Source organism: Eupeodes corollae, chromosome 1 (assembly GCF_945859685.1).
Source record: "Eupeodes corollae chromosome 1, idEupCoro1.1, whole genome shotgun sequence".
Lineage (NCBI taxonomy): Eukaryota > Metazoa > Arthropoda > Insecta > Diptera > Syrphidae > Eupeodes > Eupeodes corollae.
Window position 1 is genome coordinate 131,537,140 of NC_079147.1, and position 22,087 is coordinate 131,559,226.

Below are 22,087 nucleotides of genomic sequence, written 5' to 3' on the forward strand. Positions count from 1 at the left end.
GGCTTCAAACTAATTTTCATTAAAATTTTGAGAAAAATCAAATTGACAGTTTTTTTTACAAAAAATAAAACTTAACAAAAGTTGGTAAAAATTGATTTTCGGCTCCAATATCAAAAATTTGAGATTATTGCTTCCAACTAATTTTAACTTATAATAAAATAAATATTGTCTTCAACATTCGAACAAATTTTGAGAAAAATTGAATTGAAAATTTCCTTACAAAAAATAAAAACCTAAACAAAAAAAATTAATAAAAGTTGGTAAAAATTGATTTTCGGCTCAAATATCTTTTTAAAACTTTGATATATTGGCTTAAAACTACTTTTATCTGTTAAAAAATATTGTTGTCAACATTTAGTAAAATTTTAAGAAAAAATCAAAATGAGTTTTTTTACAAAAAATTAAAACCTAAAAAAAAACAATACTAAAAAATTTACTTTTGACTCAAATAGCTTTTCAAAAATTAAAAATATTGTCTTCAAACTTTTGTTATTTCACAGAAAATATTTTTTTCGATATTCGGTATTTTTTTTTATAAAAATCGAACAGGCCGTTTTTTCATAAAAAAAATAAAATTACAAAAAATAGTACGAAAGATAGATATCTCTCAAATTAATGTCATTCATCTAATATGTAAAAATTTAAGAAATGCAACTTAAATTGGTAAAAATTTGTTTTCGATTAAAAATCTAAAACTAGATTTGCAAACTAAACTATTGCTTTATATGAAAAATGTAATATTAAATGTTTTAGGGATAATTCAACTAACAACTTTTTTAACCCAACACGAAAACCTGCAAACTTTTAAGCAAGACAAAACGACAGACAGGATGGGAAGTTATCAGTGTGGGTCGCATCCCAGCCTCTTTTTTTAGTTCGAATTGTAACGAATAATCGAAACCGGTCCAAATGTTCTTGATTTATAAGTTAACGTTACACTTTTTGTTTATATAAGGCGACCGATAAAAATCTACGTACTTTTTCAGTTTGAAAACTAATGTAAACAAAATTGATAAATGATTGTTGTAAGTTATCAAACCATCTTAAAACGTTTTTAAATTTTCTTTAATACGTTTTTTCCGGTGTTCATCGTCTTAATTGATTTTATAAAATTTGTATTCAATACAGATTTTGAATTCTTTGCTACTAGAAAACATTTTTTGCAATTCTTTTTGATTCGGGATAACTAGGTATATCATGACTAATCATATGTTAGTTATGACTTTAAAGTCGATTTTGTATACATATTCTTTATGTGCAGATTTATGTCAGCGAATACACCAGGCCAGCTCAAATTTGTTTGTGATCCCAGAAAAACTTATGCACACTTAATCTGTGGTTCAAAAGTATTAGACCATTTTCAACAAAAATATCAGATATTTTCTGAAAAAAATTGTTTAAATTTAAAGACCTCGGCAAGAACATTTGTTCCTATTATTTCTTCTTTTAATAAATCTTGCTTCTCGTATTTATTGAAAAGATTTGTTGACTTCTAGTTCCTTTTATTTGCACAATTTGTATGGCTTTAAGGGCAAACTAATTCACCAATTATCAAGCAGTTAATGGAGATGTGAGCAATGACAGCTTCGGAATGAAAGTATTTAAGCAATTTACATTAATTTATCTGAAGATTTTTTTTTATTTTGAAAAATGGATACTTCGGTCACTTCCATTAAAATCAAAATATAAAAATTTCACAAAATGTTGCCAAAATTGATTTTTTTTTGAAGATTTCATACCCAATGTTCTTGCATGTTTTGATTAAACTGGTCAACAAGTCCTGAGCGTCCTTAGACTCTTAATACTATTTTACAATTTTTGATGTTAAGGCAAGGATGTACAATTAGTACAAGTATTAATTGGTTTTTAAGAAAACTTAAATCGAAATAACGGTTCTTGGAGTATCCTTTTGAAGCAATACAAAAATATTTGTTTTTATAGTTGAAGAATCCAAATGAAGAATAAAAATGTTAGTCTTAAAAAAGGAAATAAACGTCCCATCCGAATCGGCTAAAAACCTTAATTTCCAAATTTGATGTCAATCGACTGAATGGGTAGGGCTATAGGGGCGAGGACAGAAAGACAGACGGACGGAATCGGGGATCCAACTTTTTTCGACTTCTTTACCATCGTAATGTCATGTTTGATTAAGATCTCGAGTTCGAAATTTGTTACGAATGCAATACTTGCCATATTGTTTCTATATGTCCGGTTGACATATCGTTATTTTGACTCGATGACGTGATGCAGTTTCTTAGAAACTTGGAGCAACCATTCACGTTGAAAAGCAGCATCCATAAAGAAAGCATCACTGAGCATGTTGTCTACACAACACAAGTATCAGCTTTCAACTAAATTATTGTATAAAATATTGAATCGTCTGGGGAGCCAAGCCAATAATATTGTCCAATATTTTGCACAATAATATTGAGCTTCTAGGGACCGCTTTAGCTTTTGGTCTATATTAACATCTTTGAGATTCGAACCAAGTAGCTTGCGGAGCCGATACACAACGCATCACGCCACCGCAGCTGGCTGTTTGAAGTCCATCCAATGCAAACTTAATATTTATCAATTGCAATGACAGACTAGCACTTTTAGTAGCTCGCACAAATTTTGTTGTTACAAATTCAGGTTGTTTCTGTATTTTTTTCTTTTAAACTCGATGTAAGGCAATATTTGTTAATTTGTATTTCTGAGTTTGAGTATATCAATATATTATGACCCATAAGTCATCACTAATGAGAAATTACGAAAAATAAGTTGCTTTTTACCCTAGCCTTAAAAATAGTGTATTATGTATTGTTTTTTTCTAAAATTGATCTAATAGAAGAAACATAAGGTATGATTTCAATTAAGAACACCAAATTCCTTTAAAAAAAATGTGTAAACCAGAATATACAAACAAAAAACTTAATTTTCGTGGTCACTGTACTTGTTAAGGACATTGCCTACCAAGCAGAAAATAGTGGTTAATATCAGGAAATTCAAAAAAAATGTTTTGTATGTCAACTTTTTGAAAAAATTGCCCTTCCCGACCAAATGCGGAATATAGAACTCCTAATATAAAACTAAAAATTAGAGCATAGATACCTTATTATAATTTTTTTTTTGAGGTATTAGTATTTTTGATAGTTTTTGAAAATTGTTAGGTCTACATACTCATATGTAGGTAATTTATTTGCATTACCTCGTACAACAAATTTGTATCCTTCAGGGTAAAAAACATAATTTAGGAAAAGAAGAGCGAAATTTTGGTAATTTTACTGAATTTCGGCTCAAAGTTTTAAACTTGTATTATGATTAAGGCAAACATCATTACAAGTAACCAAAAAAATTAAGTATTCCAATAGAAATACACATTTATAATACCATTGTTGAGCATTGTTCAAGGTACCTTCAGGTGCTGGTAAGGGTTACAAAAATAACTAAATAAGGCAATGCGTTCAATACTGTACTAGAGTACTATAATAGATATACACCTATTCAAAGTATTTTTGAAATACTCAAACGGATGCATTAAACAAGAAATTTTCATGAATACATTAATTTTTCTATTTAAAATCAAAAACAAATTGTTCCTTATTAGCTAAGTAGAGAATTATCAGCTAGATCCACTGAAAAACCTAATAATTTAAGAACAAATGATAAATTAAATGTGCAATTTAAAAAAAAAAAATGTTTAACTTAACTTATTATATTTTGTAAAAAGTCCAAATGGCTATATAGCCGGAAATTGAAAAATGTATATATCATCCAATTATAGTATCCAATGATTAAGTATTAAGATTCAATAATTTTCATATGTCAGTAATTCTCCTTACATTCAGACACTAATACAATATAGTGAGTCTGTCGCAAACGATCGAACTGCCGCTTAAAACCAACATGAACGCAGTGAGCACGAGAGGTAAGATGACGATTTGAATCGATTTGAAATCCACGAACTGACTGAGTCTGAAATTAGATTTGTTTTCAGGGTTATGTTATGCTTTACGATGCCTTCGAGAGCTTCTTATCACGCTATATCTATCGGAGAGCTCGAGATTGCTGGAATCCACCGATTTGCAGTGTCCATGGGGCGGAGGTAACCCTCAAGGATCTCATAATCAACGACGGTTGGACATTCGAGCTCACTGTAACAGAAACACGATGTCTGAATCTGAAGTACAACTACTTGGGAAAAGAATCATGCATCGATTATACTTGGCATTCGATTGTCAGGAGCCACAACAATAGTATTCAGAAAACAAAAACATGAAAGATCTGGACAGTGTTCTGCGACAATTTACAATCAATGGTGAGCCAAAAACAGGCAAACCATGGAAAAAAATGTTGATTATTGTCCAAGATAGAATAGATATTGAAACATTTGAGTTGCGTGATGAAAGGGTTTTATGTCAATATGGTTCAACTTATAATAATCTACTTTTGAACTCAGGTTAATTTAAACAAAACTGTAAAATAAATCTAATTCTCAGTATTTGGCCATATCAAGTCCCGAAAAATAGATACAACACTGTTTAACGCCGTGATGTTGTTTCTTTCTTTTATTCAGCTTTAAAACTTCACTGGGATTCGGTGTTTTTATTTTTACAAAAAAACTTTTTTCGGGGATTTTTCTTGAGTATTCTTTATTAAATTCCTATAGGAAATTATTGTAATGTCCGATTTGTAATGTCTGATTTGTCAAATTGAAAATGTTGACATTTCTCGACGTTTCAAGGTCCCTAGAGTGAAAAAAAGATTTTTAGAAAGATATCTGTGCGTGCGTGTGTACATACGTTCGTACGTCTATACGTTCGCGACGTTTTTTGTTGTCTATATACAAGAACCAGAAGAGATATCGACTTGAAATAAATTTTGTTATGCACATAATAACGCAGAAAGATGCAGAAAGGGCTCTCAAGAAAATCGCGTGGGTGGTTTTTTTACCATAGCAGTTTAAAAAATAGGTGAAAAATTTGGGTAACCCTAAATATCTTTCGAACCAAACACGCTGGAAACTTGAAATTAATTTTATATAATATATTGTAACGTGATACTAAACAAATAAATTTTTTGAAAAAAATCCAATTTGTAAATCAAAAAAAAAATAAAAAAAAATATTATTACCTTCAAAATTTTACGAATGCAAAATGATTTTATCTCCAAAACAATTTTGTGCAGCGAAATATAACGTTTTTAAAATCTGGTAAAATTTTGAGAAAAATCCAATTGACAGTTTTTTTTTATAAAAAATAAAAACCTAAAAAAACATTACTCTAAAATGTTAAAATTTTGACTCAAATATCTTTTCAAAAACTTGAGATTATGGCTTCAAACTAATTTTCATTAAAATTTTGAGAAAAATCAAATTGACAGTTTTTTTTACAAAAAATAAAACTTAACAAAAGTTGGTAAAAATTGATTTTCGGCTCCAATATCAAAAATTTGAGATTATTGCTTCCAACTAATTTTAACTTATAATAAAATAAATATTGTCTTCAACATTCGAACAAATTTTGAGAAAAATTGAATTGAAAATTTCCTTACAAAAAATAAAAAACTAAACAAAAAAAATTAATAAAAGTTGGTAAAAATTGATTTTCGGCTCAAATATCTTTTTAAAACTTTGATATATTGGCTTAAAACTACTTTTATCTGTTAAAAAATATTGTTGTCAACATTTAGTAAAATTTTAAGAAAAAATCAAAATGAGTTTTTTTACAAAAAATTAAAACCTAAAAAAAAACAATACTAAAAAATTTACTTTTGACTCAAATAGCTTTTCAAAAATTAAAAATATTGTCTTCAAACTTTTGTTATTTCACAGAAAATATTTTTTTCGATATTCAGTATTTTTTTTTATAAAAATCGAACAGGCCGTTTTTTCATAAAAAAAATAAAATTACAAAAAATAGTACGAAAGATAGATATCTCTCAAATTAATGTCATTCATCTAATATGTAAAAATTTAAGAAATGCAACTTAAATTGGTAAAAACTTGTTTTCGATTAAAAATCTAAAACTAGATTTGCAAACTAAACTATTGCTTTATATGAAAAATGTAATATTAAATGTTTTAGGGATAATTCAACTAACAACTTTTTTAACCCAACACGAAAACCTGCAAACTTTTAAGCAAGACAAAACGACAGACAGGATGGGAAGTTATCAGTGTGGGTCGCATCCCAGCCTCTTTTTTTAGTTCGAATTGTAACGAATAATCGAAACCGGTCCAAATGTTCTTGATTTATAAGTTAACGTTACACTTTTTGTTTATATAAGGCGACCGATAAAAATCTACGTACTTTTTCAGTTTGAAAACTAATGTAAACAAAATTGATAAATGATTGTTGTAAGTTATCAAACCATCTTAAAACGTTTTTAAATTTTCTTTAATACGTTTTTGCGGTGTTCATCGTCTTAATTGATTTTATAAAATTTGTATTCAATACAGATTTTGAATTCTTTGCTACTAGAAAACATTTTTTGCAATTCTTTTTGATTCGGGATAACTAGGTATATCATGACTAATCATATGTTAGTTATGACTTTAAAGTCGATTTTGTATACATATTCTTTATGTGCAGATTTATGTCAGCGAATACACCAGGCCAGCTCAAATTTGTTTGTGATCCCAGAAAAACTTATGCACACTTAATCTGTGGTTCAAAAGTATTAGACCATTTTCAACAAAAATATCAGATATTTTCTGAAAAAAATTGTTTAAATTTAAAGACCTCGGCAAGAACATTTGTTCCTATTATTTCTTCTTTTAATAAATCTTGCTTCTCGTATTTATTGAAAAGATTTGTTGACTTCTAGTTCCTTTTATTTGCACAATTTGTATGGCTTTAAGGGCAAACTAATTCACCAATTATCAAGCAGTTAATGGAGATGTGAGCAATGACAGCTTCGGAATGAAAGTATTTAAGCAATTTACATTAATTTATCTGAAGATTTTTTTTTATTTTGAAAAATGGATACTTCGGTCACTTCCATTAAAATCAAAATATAAAAATTTCACAAAATGTTGCCAAAATTGATTTTTTTTTGAAGATTTCATACCCAATGTTCTTGCATGTTTTGATTAAACTGGTCAACAAGTCCTGAGCGTCCTTAGACTCTTAATACTATTTTACAATTTTTGATGTTAAGGCAAGGATGTACAATTAGTACAAGTATTAATTGGTTTTTAAGAAAACTTAAATCGAAATAACGGTTCTTGGAGTATCCTTTTGAAGCAATACAAAAATATTTGTTTTTATAGTTGAAGAATCCAAATGAAGAATAAAAATGTTAGTCTTAAAAAAGGAAATAAACGTCCCATCCGAATCGGCTAAAAACCTTAATTTCCAAATTTGATGTCAATCGACTGAATGGGTAGGGCTATAGGGGCGAGGACAGAAAGACAGACGGACGGAATCGGGGATCCAACTTTTTTCGACTTCTTTACCATCGTAATGTCATGTTTGATTAAGATCTCGAGTTCGAAATTTGTTACGAATGCAATACTTGCCATATTGTTTCTATATGTCCGGTTGACATATCGTTATTTTGACTCGATGACGTGATGCAGTTTCTTAGAAACTTGGAGCAACCATTCACGTTGAAAAGCAGCATCCATAAAGAAAGCATCACTGAGCATGTTGTCTACACAACACAAGTATCAGCTTTCAACTAAATTATTGTATAAAATATTGAATCGTCTGGGGAGCCAAGCCAATAATATTGTCCAATATTTTGCACAATAATATTGAGCTTCTAGGGACCGCTTTAGCTTTTGGTCTATATTAACATCTTTGAGATTCGAACCAAGTAGCTTGCGGAGCCGATACACAACGCATCACGCCACCGCAGCTGGCTGTTTGAAGTCCATCCAATGCAAACTTAATATTTATCAATTGCAATGACAGACTAGCACTTTTAGTAGCTCGCACAAATTTTGTTGTTACAAATTCAGGTTGTTTCTGTATTTTTTTCTTTTAAACTCGATGTAAGGCAATATTTGTTAATTTGTATTTCTGAGTTTGAGTATATCAATATATTATGACCCATAAGTCATCACTAATGAGAAATTACGAAAAATAAGTTGCTTTTTACCCTAGCCTTAAAAATAGTGTATTATGTATTGTTTTTTTCTAAAATTGATCTAATAGAAGAAACATAAGGTATGATTTCAATTAAGAACACCAAATTCCTTTAAAAAAAATGTGTAAACCAGAATATACAAACAAAAAACTTAATTTTCGTGGTCACTGTACTTGTTAAGGACATTGCCTACCAAGCAGAAAATAGTGGTTAATATCAGGAAATTCAAAAAAAATGTTTTGTATGTCAACTTTTTGAAAAAATTGCCCTTCCCGACCAAATGCGGAATATAGAACTCCTAATATAAAACTAAAAATTAGAGCATAGATACCTTATTATAATTTTTTTTTTTGAGGTATTAGTATTTTTGATAGTTTTTGAAAATTGTTAGGTCTACATACTCATATGTAGGTAATTTATTTGCATTACCTCGTACAACAAATTTGTATCCTTCAGGGTAAAAAACATAATTTAGGAAAAGAAGAGCGAAATTTTGGTAATTTTACTGAATTTCGGCTCAAAGTTTTAAACTTGTATTATGATTAAGGCAAACATCATTACAAGTAACCAAAAAAATTAAGTATTCCAATAGAAATACACATTTATAATACCATTGTTGAGCATTGTTCAAGGTACCTTCAGGTGCTGGTAAGGGTTACAAAAATAACTAAATAAGGCAATGCGTTCAATACTGTACTAGAGTACTATAATAGATATACACCTATTCAAAGTATTTTTGAAATACTCAAACGGATGCATTAAACAAGAAATTTTCATGAATACATTAATTTTTCTATTTAAAATCAAAAACAAATTGTTCCTTATTAGCTAAGTAGAGAATTATCAGCTAGATCCACTGAAAAACCTAATAATTTAAGAACAAATGATAAATTAAATGTGCAATTTAAAAAAAAAAATGTTTAACTTAACTTATTATATTTTGTAAAAAGTCCAAATGGCTATATAGCCGGAAATTGAAAAATGTATATATCATCCAATTATAGTATCCAATGATTAAGTATTAAGATTCAATAATTTTCATATGTCAGTAATTCTCCTTACATTCAGACACTAATACAATATAGTGAGTCTGTCGCAAACGATCGAACTGCCGCTTAAAACCAACATGAACGCAGTGAGCACGAGAGGTAAGATGACGATTTGAATCGATTTGAAATCCACGAACTGACTGAGTCTGAAATTAGATTTGTTTTCAGGGTTATGTTATGCTTTACGATGCCTTCGAGAGCTTCTTATCACGCTATATCTATCGGAGAGCTCGAGATTGCTGGAATCCACCGATTTGCAGTGTCCATGGGGCGGAGGTAACCCTCAAGGATCTCATAATCAACGACGGTTGGACATTCGAGCTCACTGTAACAGAAACACGATGTCTGAATCTGAAGTACAACTACTTGGGAAAAGAATCATGCATCGATTATACTTGGCATTCGATTGTCAGGAGCCACAACAATAGTATTCAGAAAACAAAAACATGAAAGATCTGGACAGTGTTCTGCGACAATTTACAATCAATGGTGAGCCAAAAACAGGCAAACCATGGAAAAAAATGTTGATTATTGTCCAAGGTGTTTTCAGTATGTAGGGTTTGATTGTCCGATTGCCTGAGGTAATTGCATTAATGAATAAATACAAAGCTTATTTTTGTATTTGGATGCGGCGCATAGTGTGGGAGCGATGGGACCAAATGGTCGCGGTATTATCGACCATTCTAATGGGCTTTGGCAGTGCTGGCGGTTAAATTGATGAAATAAGTGATTCAGTAGGCCTAAAATATTTACGTTAACCACGAGATCTTAATCTGATTACTTATGAAGTTAAAAGGAATAAATAAATAATAATAAATAAAGGAATAAATTCATTTAATGATTCGTTAAATAAGAATGTCATTTATTTGAGGTATGAGAAGGTATAAGCATAAAGTTAGTTACTGAAGATCTATTATATTTGTATCACAAAAAATAAATAAGTAAAATTAAAAGATGTTTTATTTTCATTGAAAAAAGTTATTAAAGTATTATAGTATCCAAGTAATGATTAAATATTAAGATCCAATCATTTTCATATGTCAGTAATTCTCCTTACATTCAGACACTAATACAATATAGTGAGTCTGTCGCGAACGATCGAACTGCCGCTTAAAACCAACAGGAACGCAGTGAGCACGGTTTGGTCCAAACTTGCGCTTCACTACCAACAAGAACTCGCTAAATATTCAAATGACACGGCTTAAATTACCATGTTGGGTTTTTCTTAGTCTTACAAGCTAGTTCGTTCGTTCATTACTGTAGACAACAATTAGAGGTCTATCCCCGGTTCCATCCTTTTCCCAATATATTTGAATGAATCATGAGGATGTAGCTAACAGCCTAAATTGCCACTTTCCAAAACCGTCTTACAACCAATTATACAATATCATTACTCTCTGCTACTTGCCGCAAACTAAATATAACAATATTAATCGCTATGTTTTTAATCTACTAGGGCATAACTAATGCAATCTAATGTTTTGCCATGAATTTCAGCAAGATTATCTAGACTGAAGGCTAAACTTTCCCAGTTCAACAAAGACATACAGACCTTTATGCTCATACAACCTATATATTACTGAACGTCAATTTTGTGTCCATGTCACACGCCTTTGAAAATCCCTAAAAATTATTCACATTACTAAATGGTCTACCAAAGTAGGCCTACGTGCCAGTGTTAAGTACATAAATCCTCAATATTTTTTTTCTTAATACTGGTATATCCTCTTAAATTTAAATGAATTTAAAGGGTAATTTTTTAAAAGCTGTAGGAAAGTTTAAAAAAAAAATAAATTGGGTGGTGCACTATCCGTTGAGTACTAGGGCCTAGTGACTTACAACTCTCAACCATTCCTGTGTGCGAGTAATGTTGTCAGGAATGGAGGGGACCTACTCTTGGAGAAGTCAATTCCTCGCAAGAGGCAGTACCCGTGAAAAGACTTTAGAAACACTAACCATCATGCCACGGGTATGAATGAAATATTTATTTGAATCCATAGTACGGTCCATATAATATAATGTTTGAGGATTATTTTATGCAAAAGTTGACCTTGACTGCGCCTCAAATGGTTCATCCGCTTAGTCAAATTTTGGAATACTCTTTCCAACATTTCGGCCGGTATCTAACCAATAAATGCTTGAATGTTGTCTTCCAATGCGTCAATTGAAGCGGGCTTGTCTATATAGACATGAGCTTTAACATAGTCACACAATAAATAGTCTAAAGGCGGCCAATTGAACGGTTCCGAACGTGAAATAAAATATTCACCGAACACGCCTCTCAATAAGTCCATTGTTGCGCGTGCTGTGTGGCATAGGGCGCCGTCTTTTTAAAGTTATACAAGTGAAGGTCTTGCATTTTGGCCAAAAAAAGTTGGATTAAATCTACCGGTAGCGCTCACCATTAACAGTTTTGTTAAGTATGGCCCAATGAATCCACCAGCCCATAAACCGGACCAAACTGTGATTTTTTTTGGATACCTTGGTAGCTCTTTCAATGCTTCTGGCAGATATTTACTTCAAAATCGAAAATTCTGCTTATTTACGTACCTACATAACCTATTGAACCAAAAATGAGCTTCGTCGGTGAACACGTTTGTAAGACTATTCATGGTTAAATTATGAAACAAACTGAAGATGATTGACAGTGAAACAAAACACGAAACCTGTATCAGCTGTTTAAAGTAGTGTTGCCAAAAAGATAATAGCTAAAAAATCACCCTTTACAGATACAAGTTCAATTTTCTTTTTTACATTAAAAGCCGCATGTCGTATTTCGTAAGGGAATTTAAAATAAAAATACAAATACAAGTAACTTAACATAAACAAAATTATCTAAAACCCCACAAAATGTTTTTATTTTTAATGAAGGTAGGTATAGCTTTGGAGCCTAGAGAAAATAAATCTATTAATCCAGGTTTTCTTAAGTATGATAATATCTATAAGGGTTTTCCCAAAGTAAAAACTCAGCGTGGATTGAAAAACATATCAAATTTATTCAAACGCAATTACACCACTAGTACTTCAGGGTAAATTAAAGTAAATGTATTCTTAAAATATGATAGGAGGTAGGTAAATGATGATATGAAAAAAAATGTATATAAGCATCATATGTAGCGATTAAAGTTTAAATCCGGATTTGGAATCTATAAAATCTATTTTATTTAAATTAAGAATGTATTTTAAGCCGTATATTTTCACCAGAAATCCGCAATTCACAAGCAACAAATGTTTACGAAAATTACTCCGTCTGAATGCAATTTGATCTATTATTATAAGTATGGTTCCCTAGTAGTAAAAGCTCCATCAAACTTTTTAGATATTGGGAGTTTAAGATATGTATTCATCTTTTTTAATAATACAAAAAATCAGCTATGTAATGAATTTTAAGTTTTACATAATTTTAATTTTTGGAAATAGTAAATTAAAGGATGTACTAAAATGGCCGAACGAATATCGTATGAAAAATTAGTTTCTATATTTTAATTTGGGTATGCTTATAAGATTGATGTGAGTTGAGTAATCTATGGGCACAAATAAAAGAGGTTGGGGACTTGGTTTATCCTAAATTCAAGCACTACCCCTGGGTTAATGGGGTTTTCCAATCTTCGATCAGAAGGCATAGAAACAGGTTTGTAAAGTGGACAATTTTGTAAGATGAAATTGAAAATACTTTAGAATATATACCCTATTTTAAGTACATTAATTAAATTTATCAAAATAACAACAAAAACACATTTCCAAATTCGATAACAATAGCAAAATAATGTTATTACTTACCAAATCAATGAACAACAATTAACGAAACTTATTCGCTTTAAATTTAATTCGACGGTCTCCATCATCTTGGTTTCAAAAACAAGCAACAGCACATCGAGTTTTCCGAAAGTTTATAAACAACACATTCAATATGATAAAAAATGTATTAAACCGTATGCAGAAAAATTAAATAAATTATTCAAGGTAGGTACAGTTAAAATATAAACTGAAGGTCTTCACTGCGCAAAACGAAATCCATAAATTGGAAAAGAAAAATACTTCGAGTGATACAAATGCAGATTTAATTTATAGTCGAAAAGATATATGCACATAATGTACATAACAACGTATCTGCTATGTATTCCTCTTTTAAAATAATGAAATTCTAGGAATTATAATTCTGGGAACTTTGCGATAGCAACTCGTGACACAGGTTTTTTCCTTTGTTATTTCATATTACATTTATTTTTTTAGATTCTAATATTAAAGCATGTATCTTAATAAAATTAAACTCAAAAGAGTTTAATTAATATTATCTACTATATTAAAATTGTATACGAATTAAAATTAGTCCTCAAACGATGAAAACTAATTCCGGGAAAAACAACAAGACGCACACAACTTTACACTTACAATTTCGCCACTAAATGTCAAGTTTAATTCCAAAAAATATTTTACAATTGCATTCAAGGACACATTGTATTTTTAAGAAGGAAAATAATTATTGGTAACTTTTTTATTCTCAAAATTATGCATTTATTGCATTAAACATTTGCGTCAGCTTAAACCGAAATTAATAAATGCATACAAATATTGAAGACGAATCTACTAGCAATAATAAGATACTCAATTTCATTTACTAAACTAATTCAATATTTTGGATTTTGGGAACTAGATGGCAGATGCGAGACATCAGGTACAAGTTCAGTGCTACCAATATTTCTCTTTTCTAATTTGGATGTTCTCCCAGATGTCAGTTTAAACTTAAGTTCAGAAAAACTTAAGGCGTTTTTCACATTGCACTTATTTCACGCAACTTAATTTGATGTTTAATCATTGTATAATACAAAGACTTCTGACTATGAAACGATAACTAAATTAAGACAAATTTTTTTAAATGGGAACAATGTGACAACTGTCAAGGTAACACAGTTCACAGCAAAAATGCAGAGCTTCTGAGATGAAAAACCTAGACTCTTGAGCTGAGTTCATTATAATGCTGGGATAATTTTCGGTTATTGCAGAATCATTCCAAAATCATTGTAAGAATTGTTTGCCTGAATTTACTTCAAATGTTATCAAAGTAATCAGCTGGTTAAAAATCATTTTTGTATACGTTTAGTATTAGGTACATTCCATATTCGTTCATTCCAAATTTGTTGAACTTATTTTGGAAGATTTCCTAAAGTGTTGAAATACGTACTTTGATATTGAGCCCCCATCTTTTGACCCGGTACATTTAAGTTGTAATCCATCATTGCAACGTTGTAATTATTTCTGACAAAACCCTACAATACCCAACTGCTGGTAGTTGATTTTTGATCCTGGAAATTGCAATGGTTAATTTGGTTTGCTATCCATACTACACAAGGACTACAGTAGTCAAATTCACGTGTTGTCGTCTTTTCCTTAACATTACTATGCCTTCAACGGAAATATGTAGAAACTTTGGAACTTAATTTTTATATTTTGTTTATTTTCTCAAACTTTACAATTAAAGATGTCCTTAGGTTCTTTGGCGGAAAATGTTACTATTATTTGTGACAGATATATAAATTTATGGAAGGACTTGATCACTGATTTGTACACAAATTAGTTTACTTAAAGAGCAAGAACTATCAAAAACAGAATTTGCATCCCCAAATATTGTACAAAGGGTTTTACATATACGTCATACATATAAAATATACTTACAAATAAGAATATACATTTTAGCTGAAAAATATTAGAGTTTTTTTGTTGTTTGTGGCAATGTTCAAAAGATTACTTTCCAAAATTTTTAATCAGAGTGTATGTCGCATTAGTTCACATACATTTAATTTATATTATATGTTTTATTAATCTTATAGCCTTACATAAAGTCTTCTTAATGACTCAGCGTAAAACGGAATTCTAGCTGTGACTTTATTTAAAATAGCATCTGTAGGAAGACTCTGCGAATTCCACTATCATTTGTTCTTCGATATTTGCAGATCAAATAAGGAAAATCTCTTCTAGCTATTGCTAGCGTAAATCATTAAGGTCAAATGCTTCTTCTTCCTGAGCAACATACGCATAGAAACCTTAAATCATTGACATATTAGATATCATTGACGTTCAAGATCGGTACCATAGAGGAAATATATTATCTAGAGTCCCGACCGGTACCCGTCCTACCTGAAACACCCTCAAATTTTATTCGAGGTAAACTCTCTCAAATTCGAGGTAAACTCTCTCAAATTCGCTATCGGTGAATACATGTGAGTGGAGAAAAAAAAGCAAAATGGGGGATTGGGCTAAAAAGAAACTTATGGAATTTTTGTGACCTGTCAAAAATGACAAACAAATTTTGCAAAACAAAACAATGGGTTTCGAATTATAAGAGTAAGTTTTTGTTAATTGTTTTGATTTTTAATATAATTTGATATTTTTCAGACCAAAATTCTTTATAATGAAGGGGGTATATACAAGTTCACTTCATTGAATAAAAAGTAAGTCAAATTGCAGTGAAGAAGATGCAACAATCGAGTTATTTTATAGTCTGTCTTTTCATTTTAGATAGTGCCATAATGCAGAAAGCAATTTCCCTTATATTATAGTTCTCTTAACAAAATAATATCAATGTTTTTAACTACAGATATGCTTCTCAACAGCAATAGCTGCCGCAGGTGTTGACGGTGGAGGTGTCACCATCAAAACCATTAGAAACAACACGACCAAGTCAATGATGCAAGTGGAAGTTTTGCCATGTAATAGTTGACCGCTGACGCCCTTCTCCATCGATTGTGTAAGTACGTATCGAAACATTCATATCGTAGTCAACTAGCTTAATCTTCATCTTCTAGGTATAAAGAGTACTACCAATCTGCAGTTCTGCAAGAGACGCAAACAAAACAAGAATACAATCGCAGGAAGACTCCAAAAAATGTCCAACCCTGACTGTAAGTGAGTTCAAATTTTAAATCTACAACGAATCCATTTATTTTGCTCCTAAGGATCGCATTGGCTTAACGGTGCCAATCATTCGGAGGCAAATGAGCTGGCCCGACAAGAATCCCCAAGAAGCCAAACAGATTCAGATCAGTCTCTCGGCAGCTACTGACGATGTCGGCGAGTTGAATCCATCGATTTTCACACAGAAAATCAACATCAAAAAAAGTAAGTCAACTTCCATTTCAGATTTCCTTATATAATGAAAATTAATTTCTTTATAGTCACGACAATTCAGCAGCGTCATGGTCAACCTGCCGATCAACCATTCACAGTGAACAACCCCTATTCGTAGCAGAATGCGAACACAATGTCATCAAGCCGGAGTACCATCCAGGATCGATCAAGTATCGCATTCAATTGTTGTGCGTTGTGAAGAGCCACTGAAGCCTGGCACGTCCACTGAATTGATCCTCAAGCTTACTAACCCAACGATGTACCATATGACCACAACCATTATGAAACTGCCAACCAAGGAAGAAGAACGGCGAATGATTACTTCGAATAAAAGTTCAACGAAAGGAACCAAAGTAAAAAACAAAAAAAATCGAATTGGCAATTCTTATTCTATGTTGTTTCTCTTATTTTTTTATAGATTCACCACTTGGAGAAAGTCCAATAACGTAACAATCAAATTGAACTTCACACCTGAAGAAGGACTGAAACCAGGCGATGATGTTACCCTTAGTTTTTTGATGAAATATACTTTTGTGAATACATACACACGCCCGAAAAGAAAGAACGTCAAAAACACGCATTATCATCGAAAGTTTTTGTAAAAGTTGGTCAAATTGAAGCCTAGATTTATTTCTATGTACATATATCTAGAAAATAATCTTTTTTGCAAAAAACTTGTTTATTTATTTTGAGCTATAGTGTAATTTTGTATATATTGTATATTCTATTGTTTCTTTGCTGACTAGGATTATTTTTATTCAAAACTATTTATGATTTACTTTACTTAATAATAAAGGAATTTGTTTTGAATTCAAAGATGTTGGTGCTTTTTGCTTCAGGGGACCTACATAACTATAATTTTCGTTGGAAAAACGAATAAGCTGTATAAAGTATATTTTTCTTTATTGAGGCATTACAAATTTAATATTTGTAATACTTATTCTTCTTATGTTTTGGTTCATCACATCCGTGTGTATTCTTTCGCGATTCCATGTGGTTAACAGACTCATGAGTTTCATTTGACTCTACCTAAAGTATTGAATTGTAATACTTTTATGGTTTTAAATAGTTCGTGAGTTTATTTTTGATGCTGATTACGAATACGAACTTCGATTTTAGCTAAAAAAAAACTATTTTTCAACATTATTTTTATCTATTTTCAATTTACTACAGGAACTTGATGTTTTAACCTAAGACTAAAAAATCCTAATAAAAAGTACGAAACAAATTTGAACGAAATACTAAGGAAAAATATTGTAGGTTTGAAAAAACATACATAACTCATTTTTTTTTGAAAAAAGCTATTTCATGAACTTAGATTAAAAAGTCTACATGTTTATTGATTTAAATAATTCCTTATCACAGAAAAGAATGCAATATTATTGTTAAGGACTTTTAACTAATGTGAATTTTAATTGTATAATCTAAACAAATTGTTTTTATTCATATACTCATCCTCGCCAACAAAAATGGAACATTAACCATTTTGAACGGATCGATTCAAAATCGAACACTATGAACAAAAGAAAACATAAGAAATTAACAACTTGAAAATCCAAAAAGCCAGAAGTTAAGCTGCAACAAAGCATTAACAGCACCAACAGTAAATAAATGAACGCTCATAGAGTGTTAGAGAAATTAATAGCTTATCAAATAATATTGACTTTAATTTTCATATTAATAGAAATAACTTCAAATATATGTATGCTTAGTTTATTTTTTTTAATTTTACATTCTTAGTTTATAATATAATATTTTAAATAAAACTTGTCATATTCATTAGTCTATTTGAGTATACTCTTAACTCTAATTGATGTAATAAATAAATAAAATACAAAACATATGAAAATGGGAACGTAACACATAAACTACATTTACTTTTGATTGATATAGAACCCTCCAGTTGTGATGATTCTGATCGCATCAGCTGAAAGAAGAATTTCAATTTTAAAATAAATTACCTCAAGCAAAAACTTAACACTTTTCACTTACTCTCTGTTGTAAAACATTTAGCTTTTAGTGCCAGATCAAGAATGGATAGTCCAGGCTCTGAAAAAATCTCAACGATCGGATTTCGTTGTAATTCAGTTAACCTAGTCCTTCAACATTTCCCTTACAGAGCGCCTCTTTGACTTTTTCGTCTTGTTTTAGACATACCTCTGGAATGAGAAAAACTTAAATAGCTAAAAGAAGTGATTTATTTGTTTATTAAAAATCACCTCCATAGACTTGAAGCGTCACATCTTCTTTGTGCTTTTCTCTTCTCTGGTAATTTTTTGTGTTCTTCAATGAGAAGCTTCTCGACTTCAGAATCTGGCATTTTCAAATAGAACTGATAAAGAAAAAATGGCTACTTTTTTCTTCGTCCAGCCAAATACCATTGCCAGCAGATTTTCTGAACTTGTCTTCTCCTTCGTTGGTCACAATTGGAAGTGTCAATCCAAATACTGATTTCTTTTTTTCTACTCTGCTGATAGTTCGTGGCCAGTCATTAAATTACCCATTTGTTCACTGCCTCCCATTTGAAAGCGACAATTGTATTTCTGAAGCAACAAGTCATAACCCTGGAAAATTTGTTATGTGAATTCGGTAAAGCTCATTCCAGCTGCACTATTAAGTCGCGACTGGACTGACGATATTGAGAGCAGTAATCCCATTCGAAAGTGTCTTTCCATATTGCCAACAAAGTCCACTACATTCAGATTTTCGTACTATGATGCATTGTTGACGACTCTGAAAGAAATATTATCAAAACGATTGAGTTTTAAAGCGCATTAGGTTTCTATTATAGTTACCTAATTTGTCTCAATGACCGACAACCCTTTATTTCGTTTTGTTTTGCCACTAGGATTACTGATAAGACCCGTATTCCAACAAACGCAATTGGATTGTGTCTTTCTCGATGCCATGCAGAAGTCCAATTATTACCAGGAGATTGCCAACGTGTGACTATCGGCAGCTGGATCAAAGCCGGCGTAGATTGTTTTGTTGTTTACCTGTGAAAAGTTTTGCCATTTCTGGACTACCGTTTTAAGAAGAACAGAATATAATTCATTACGATTTCTTATAGTTTTTATAAACATACAAAACAATATACAACTTACCCAGCGGTGTCTGCAAAGAGATCCTGAAAGAATCCTCTATCAGCTAGAGCCAAGTTACGTAGGGAAATACTTCTTCGGATATGATGAAGTCACTTTTTAGATCGATGAAATAGTTGACTCTGGATCATTTTGTATGAAATTATTTATATAATATAGATAAAACAGTTAATCAGGAATACTATTAACAACTTTGTTTTTATTAATTTTCACTTTTGTTTTGATTTAATTAAAATTTAAATCGCAGAAATTGTATTTTGTTTTCTTTTTAATTTTCGCTGTCAAAATACTTACCTCGCTTTTGATCTGTCAAAACTGGGTACAACTCAAATTGCGCCACGTTCGCATTGCAGTTCTAGGGTGCGCCTATACTTTCGGCATGATTTATTCTGTTTTTAGCTAAACTTTTCATAAAAATGATAGAATTTGTTTACCAAAAGCAGTTAAATATTATTTTTAGCACTGTTTTCACTAAAAAGAAGTTGGAAAATTAATTGTTCTTAAAATATTGCATTAATTTTTCAATTTTTGAATTTAACGGATCTCTTTTTTGAACTGCTGAGTTCACCTCATAGTTTCGGTGGAATTTGTGCCCATATAGCTTAACCGCGGGGGAAAAAACTATGACGGTACATGACTGTTTACCTCCGCCGGTTTACCTCTGCCAGTTTACCACCGCCAGTTTACCTCTGCCAGTTTACCTCCGCCGGTTTACCTCTGCCAGTTTACCTCTGGACAGTTTACCACCGCCGGTTTACCTCTGGACGGTTTACCTCCAGAGCAGGTAAGGTAGTTTGAAATGTGGCTTATTTTGCTCACAGGATGCTTCTTAATAAATGCAAAGGCCGATATTTCTGCTTCTTAGTGTTTTATTTTATAGTGTTATTCGGCCGTGAGTTTATTTATTTTTAAAAACTGTTACTCATAAATGTTTTTATGGTCAATTTCTCGTTTTGTCTATTGAAGAAAGAGAAATTTGAGCTTTGTTTGATTAAAAAGATTGAATTCTGTTAAATATTCAAAAAAAAAAAAACACAAAAACTTACTTAAATATCAAATGAATATTTTGCTTTAGAAAAAAACATTATGGTGTTGTGGAAGTGTCAAAATTCATTTCATAAGTAATACAAATAAAGAACAACACAAAACTAAATGCCAAAAGTTTTCAATTCGATGCTAGTTTTGAAAATAATAAACTACCTTATCTGCTCTGGAGGTAAACCGTCCGGAGGTAAACTGGCGGTGGTAAACTGTCCAGAGGTAAACTGGCAGAGGTAAACCGGCGGAGGTAAACTGGCGGTGGTAAACTGTCCAGAGGTAAACTGGCAGAGGTAAACCGGCGGAGGTAAACTGGCAGAGGTAAACTGGCGGTGGTAAACTGGCAGAGGTAAACCGGCGGAGGTGAACTGTCCTGCTTCGACGAATACAATGAGAGTACCAAAAAATTCTTCATCCACAATTTTGAATTTTCTTTGAACACCTCTGAACAGCTGACTGCATCCGCCATTTTTCAAAGGTGAACGCCATTTTTTTAAATGTGGGGAGTATGCACATCTTCTTGCATAAGTATTCCTTTCCCACATTTTTTTTTATATGGAGTTAATACATATGCAAGTTTATGTGCAAATCGCAGCTTGTAGGCAAAAAGAGAGCAACTGTCGAAGTTGGTTCTCTCGTTTAGTTTTTTCTCTCTGACTATAGCAACTTCATCAACAAGTTTAGCTCAAGCACTCACTTTCACTTTGAAAATTAATTTAAAATAGAAATAAATGTTTTCTTACTATAAAATTGCGATAATTTTTATTAAAATGTACATATCTAACAAATAAAAAAAGGGAAATTAAGCTTAAATGTTTCAAATAAGCTATGACATCAATCATTCTGCAGAAGCTGCTGTCTGAAAATGTAGAGAGGCAAACCCTTGTGGTTTCTAAAAAGGTTTGCAATGTTTTGGATCCTTCATCTTCGCTTGGACACAGTTTAAATTTGAAGTAGACGTCTATAATAAGAACAAATATTTTATTAAAAAAGGGTTAGCATGGTAAAGAATTTGTTTTAAACTTTGTTTACTTAACTTAATGTATCGACCCTTTCGGTACAATTTATCATTATTATGTCCCAAATTAAGTTCAAATAGCCAAAAGTACACTTCTAGTTTAAGTGAATTAAGTCCCAATTCATAAATTTACCTTATTAACGGTTATTTTCTTACTAGAGGTAGAGCTCTTTAAGTAATGATAACGCCACTCAGTTATCTTGAATGTATACAAAAACTTTTAAGGTGAAAACATCATTCAAATAATTGTTTGATCAAATAAAATTTAATGTCAGGTTTAAAACGGCTCTATTAAGACCCCTACCTTACTGTAAAACAATCAAAAACATACGTGTGCTTCACCAATTAAAAGTGGCCCGATGTTTTTAGTACAAAAGAAAATCAATTTAGGTTTTTTATATAACATTCATGTATCCCATTATGCTAGCATGTTTAAAAATTTCAAATATTCTGTTATTGGCGTCATCTCCTCCAGCGGCAAAGGAAGTGCTATAAAACAATTCCCCGTGAACATCTCTCTCAAACTCTTGCGAAAGTAAACTCAGTTCTTCTTCAGTTCCACATAACCATGGTAAGAAATGCATACAAATCATAACGCCATAAAAAGCATACTTCGTAAAGTGGTTATTGAAGTCATCGAATCTGTATATTGAAAGCAAATAAATGTGAAAATTATGGTT

The 22,087-nt window shown here is 31.2% G+C and overlaps 2 protein-coding genes and 2 long non-coding RNA genes across 18 annotated transcripts in view; 1 reads left to right on the forward strand and 3 right to left on the reverse strand.

The window, feature by feature from the left end:
- Nucleotides 1–13,729, reverse strand: part of LOC129940176 (uncharacterized) — a 44,162-nt gene extending 30,433 nt beyond the window's left edge. For 2 of the 5 annotated variants that reach the window (XM_056048436.1, XM_056048433.1), the window contains exon 1: nucleotides 12,906–13,729. In XM_056048436.1, the coding sequence (XP_055904411.1) occupies nucleotides 12,906–12,970 (65 nt within the window). In that variant the 5' untranslated portion in view covers nucleotides 12,971–13,729. The remainder of the gene's footprint in view (nucleotides 1–12,905) is intronic. The other 3 variants (XM_056048435.1, XM_056048434.1, XM_056048437.1) reach the window with 3 other exon arrangements.
- A 1,999-nt stretch (nucleotides 13,730–15,728) lies between these two features.
- On the forward strand, nucleotides 15,729–17,520 carry LOC129940184 (uncharacterized). Of its 4 annotated transcripts, none has more exons than XR_008780625.1 (4): nucleotides 15,729–15,874; nucleotides 15,929–16,241; nucleotides 16,298–16,603; nucleotides 16,669–17,520. It is a non-coding gene; the product is annotated as an uncharacterized LOC129940184 (long non-coding RNA). The 4 variants fall into 4 exon arrangements; XR_008780624.1 differs by having other exon boundaries at nucleotides 15,729–15,870; XR_008780623.1 differs by having other exon boundaries at nucleotides 15,732–16,024; nucleotides 16,079–16,241; nucleotides 16,669–17,518.
- Nucleotides 17,521–17,947: 427 nt separating this feature from the next.
- Nucleotides 17,948–19,801, reverse strand: LOC129940182 (uncharacterized). Of its 2 annotated transcripts, none has more exons than XR_008780621.1 (5): nucleotides 19,355–19,801; nucleotides 19,046–19,267; nucleotides 18,470–18,983; nucleotides 18,243–18,409; nucleotides 17,948–18,177 (listed from the first exon to the last, which is right to left on the reverse strand). It is a non-coding gene; the product is annotated as an uncharacterized LOC129940182 (long non-coding RNA). The 2 variants fall into 2 exon arrangements; XR_008780620.1 differs by having other exon boundaries at nucleotides 19,046–19,272; nucleotides 19,355–19,800.
- Nucleotides 19,802–21,650: 1,849 nt separating this feature from the next.
- LOC129940178 (uncharacterized) overlaps nucleotides 21,651–22,087 on the reverse strand; it is a 66,509-nt gene continuing 66,072 nt past the window's right edge. For all 7 annotated transcript variants that reach the window (XM_056048440.1, XM_056048441.1, XM_056048439.1 and 4 more), the window contains one exon: nucleotides 21,651–22,049. In XM_056048440.1, the coding sequence (XP_055904415.1) occupies nucleotides 21,803–22,049 (247 nt within the window). In that variant the 3' untranslated portion in view covers nucleotides 21,651–21,802. The remainder of the gene's footprint in view (nucleotides 22,050–22,087) is intronic.